This window comes from Cryptomeria japonica, chromosome 4 (assembly GCF_030272615.1).
Source record: "Cryptomeria japonica chromosome 4, Sugi_1.0, whole genome shotgun sequence".
NCBI lineage: Eukaryota > Viridiplantae > Streptophyta > Pinopsida > Cupressales > Cupressaceae > Cryptomeria > Cryptomeria japonica.
In genome coordinates, this window is record NC_081408.1 from 128,537,315 (window position 1) to 128,541,353 (window position 4,039).

Here is a 4,039-nt window from a genome sequence, read left to right on the forward strand (position 1 = left end):
TTTCTCATATTTATTTAAGATCCAGAAACCTAATGTTAAATCCTAACTTAACTTTAAATTTGAAATGGAGCATATATTAGTGGTAGTAGATATATTGATAAGTGATATTGTAATTAAATAAAAATGACATTACATTGAAAATATCTACTACATTTAGGGTTTGATAGAATTTTCATTCTTAGTTGAGAAAGTGCAAGATAACGGATCCACTTTTTGGCCAAAATGTACAACTCTTTTTTCTTGAAAATCAAATTTTCTTGTAGTTAGAGTAAAAAATTATCACCATTTTTTTATACTATCTTTTTGGTCCAACATACTCTAGCCACCTCTTTCTTCTTAGCGTATGATTGCCTCATTTTCTAATCTTCACCCACTTCTACCCCCTAACTCTTCTTAACGCTTATTCCTCAATCCAATCAAATCCCTCTACTGATCTTTATGATAGATTACTAAGTGTGATGCAAATCATTGATTGGAAAATAATGCACAATTGAAACAAAAAAAATCATGCATTAAAATATGTCCATGTCCTATAACTTAACATGAAACATGTATTTCATGATACTAGAGGTTAGATATTGGAAGGATGGTCCTATATAGCAAGGAGACTTAGCAATAATAGCTTGGAGAAATTGAAATGTTTTCTTTTTATCAATATTGAAAAATTGAAATGTAATGAAAAAAGGCTCCTTTGTATTTTTATATGTTTGTGAAATATTATTTTCCATCCACTAAATTAAAATATTAAAAGTCATTTGAGAAGACAACTTCTTGAACGTGAATAGAAAATTTCACTAGCAAGCAAACCTAACTTAAATTAAAATATAAGAAAATCATTTGAAAAGTTAACTTCTAGAGTGTGAATAGAAAATTTCACTAACAAGCAAACCTAACTAATGCAACTCTTTTATTAATTGGATTTTTTGGTTCAACAAATATCCTTTCCTAATTTATTTTTCTAGTTCAACAAATATTCTTTTCTAATCACTTCTAAAATGAATGGGCTTTACCAGTTGTCAATAGTAATGTATCCTTCCTCATTTTTAACCTCAAAAAACTTTTTTGAGTAATTTAAAAATTCATTTGATCTTATAAATAATTTAAGACAACAATGTAATATCTTGAAGGTACAATAATTTGAATATTTAATTAGAAACAATTAAAGATCACCCCATTTAAAAAGTTGACTTGGTCTTAATAACTTGGAAGACACGCAACCCTGTTTCCATGCATGTACCAGAAAACATATTTTTCTTCCCTGAAAAAAAAGTCAAACCGTGTTTGAATTGATCAATTCAACGATTAAAAGTCTACTCTTATCGATGCGCATAACACGCTGATTTTATTGCCTATTTCTTATATAAATAAGACACTTCTATTTGCCTCCCAAAGAGAAGAAATCACAGAAAAGAAACACAAGGAGCTGGAGAATACGCAGAGCTAAGCTTCAAATTGTCAAAGAAATTGACCGTTTGTAAATACTTTAACAAATGGTTTCGATGATTGCGAGCTCTACTCTTGGGGAATCACACAAGGCGTGGAAGAGAGCAATGAATAAGATTTCTACAAGAAAATATAAATCGGATTACAACAGAAAAGGGCTGTTTAGATTGCCGCAGATCAGTATTGACTTCTTAAATGATGTAGCCAAGGAATGTTTCTCAGACTTGGGATTATTTCCCGCGAACAGAAAAATTTGTGTTGATGTACTTCTAGACATTTGGGTTTATGTTCGAAAGCTACAAAGACATGATGCTTTTGCCATCTTATCAGAACTTGCAAGAAGAAATTTGCTAAATTTAACAAACAATGGAAGGTAAGCCTTTACATTTCCCTATTGAAATTATTTTAATCATACTTTTCAACATTGAGCTGACATACTTTCTCTTTAACAGAGGAAATACAGCAATCCAATATGGAAATGCTTCAGAGCTATACTTTTCCCAGCCTGACGTAATGCGAGATTTGGCCATGTATTTGGGATACCAAGATAATATACTCCACCGCAAGAGATTGGTCATAGAAATACAAAATAGCGAGCTTAATAACAGAGCAAATGATGCTCAAATTCTTTCCATTATAACCGGTGAGGATTCAGAAAGTTCTTACACATGCGTTTTGGTCCAAAGCAAAATATCTTTGGAATACTAATCACTATTTTTAATGTTTATATTTTCCCTTGCATGTTTCCATTCATGCATTCAATTTGAATATGATTAGAATTTAACATATAAGTCATAATTACTGCACAATTTTCTCACTGGATTTACTTGGTAATTAATAAATGCAGGCCCTATGGAGGAAAATCAGTGGTATGATATGACTTTCCCGGAAACAGAGGTTCTTCTGTTATTTTTTACTTCAACAGAATGCGTTCTTCCCCCATTTCTGAAATCGATGAAAAAACTAAAATTTCTGATGATATCCAATTGCGGTACAAAGAAGGCAACGGTGAAAGGTCTAGATGTCTTATCTTCACTCAATCAACTAAAGAGCGTCCGCTTTGAGAGGTTGTTTTCACCCCTTGGTGTAAAACAGAGCATTGAAGCACTGCAGAACATAGACAAGTTATCAATGAGTTTATGTGAAGGATTTGGAAATATATCCACACTCACCAAGCTACAAGATTTTAACCTTGACCACTGCAGTGGATTGGAGGAGTTTCCCCTCGGTATCTGCAATATGCCCTCCATTCTGTCCTTGTCTATTACCAATTGCCATCTGCTTCAGAAGTTACCAGATGATATAGGAAATATGAGCTCTCTAAGAATGCTAAGGTTATCGGCATTACCAGGCTTGAAAGAGCTTCCTCCATCAATTGGAAAACTTGAACAGTTGGAATATTTAGACGTTTCAGCATGCGAAGGCTTGAAAGTACTTCCGAAGGAAATAGGAAAACTCAAGAAATTGAAGGAATTTGATATGAGAGAGTGTTCCCGTTTGAAGGCGTTACCTACAACAGTTTGTGACCTAAGTTCCCTTAAGCTTGTTATCTGCGATGAGAAGATTGCCAAGCAGTGGTTGCGGGCCAGGAATATTTCTATTCCGGAGCTGCGAGTTGAAATTGTTGAGGCACATTTTAGTTTGGATTGGCTTGATGAGTGACATTATTATGAATGTCTTTTTCTTTTTTTCTTTTTTAATGAATAAGTGATTGTAAATGGGTATCTAATAAGACTTTGTGTCAGAGCAATTGTAAATGGTAATAAGGCTCTGAACCAGAACCCATTCTATTTATCAGATTATGGAAGATATTCAAATGTAATTAGCATAATTTATTCATTGAGAGACATTAGATTAAATTAATTATTTATTGACTGCTTGTAACTGCATTATGTCATTTACTGTCACTTTTCATTAATGAATAATAAATTCTACACCAACTTCTAAATGGAATCTTGTATATTTTTCTATAAATTGAATATGATAAGGAAATATCTATGTACTACATTTGCAGCTTACTTTATCTCTGTTCGTTTTTTTCAATTTTCTTCTCTCTCATCTTGAAGTACAAGATCGGAACATCTTGAGACCCTTGTAAAGAATCTAATAAATTTTCATGTTTTCTGATGATAACCAACACCAGGTTACATTAATTTTCATCTTATTACTATGATCATTTTTTTTTTAATTTGAGTGTTGTAATCATTCTTTACAAAATTGTATGTGCAATTTCAATGTATTTAATGTTCCAAGGCTTTTCTTTGTTTTGTATAAAATCCAAATGTGGGTGAATCGAAAAATGTTAAAAGGTAGAGATGGTTGGTTGTGTTGCACTCTACTAGGGTTTGTGGCTTTCTTGTATTTCTTGGCATCCCTTATGTCACTTTGCACTCTTGATGCAATAAACTCTTTATTGTCTTATATTTATTGTATTCTGTTTTAGTCTATTCTTTATATGGCCTTAAACAACTTCAACCCAACAATTCATGTTAACGTTGATGATTTGCTGTTATGTAAAATGGCTCGTCGAAGCAAGCATCCCAAAAGAAACCATGAAGGCATTTCACAAGATACACACTTTCTATCTCCTGCAAAT

General features: G+C 32.5%; 1 protein-coding gene across 1 annotated transcript; it reads left to right on the forward strand.

The window, feature by feature from the left end:
• Positions 1-1,409: 1,409 nt before the first annotated feature.
• On the forward strand, positions 1,410-3,320 carry LOC131079856 (probable disease resistance protein At4g33300). The gene is made up of 3 exons (XM_058017896.1): positions 1,410-1,816; positions 1,896-2,086; positions 2,291-3,320. Exons 1-3 carry the CDS (start codon positions 1,491-1,493, stop codon positions 3,103-3,105), a joined length of 1,332 nt encoding a protein of 443 aa, XP_057873879.1. The 5' UTR covers positions 1,410-1,490; the 3' UTR covers positions 3,106-3,320.
• Positions 3,321-4,039: the final 719 nt, after the last annotated feature.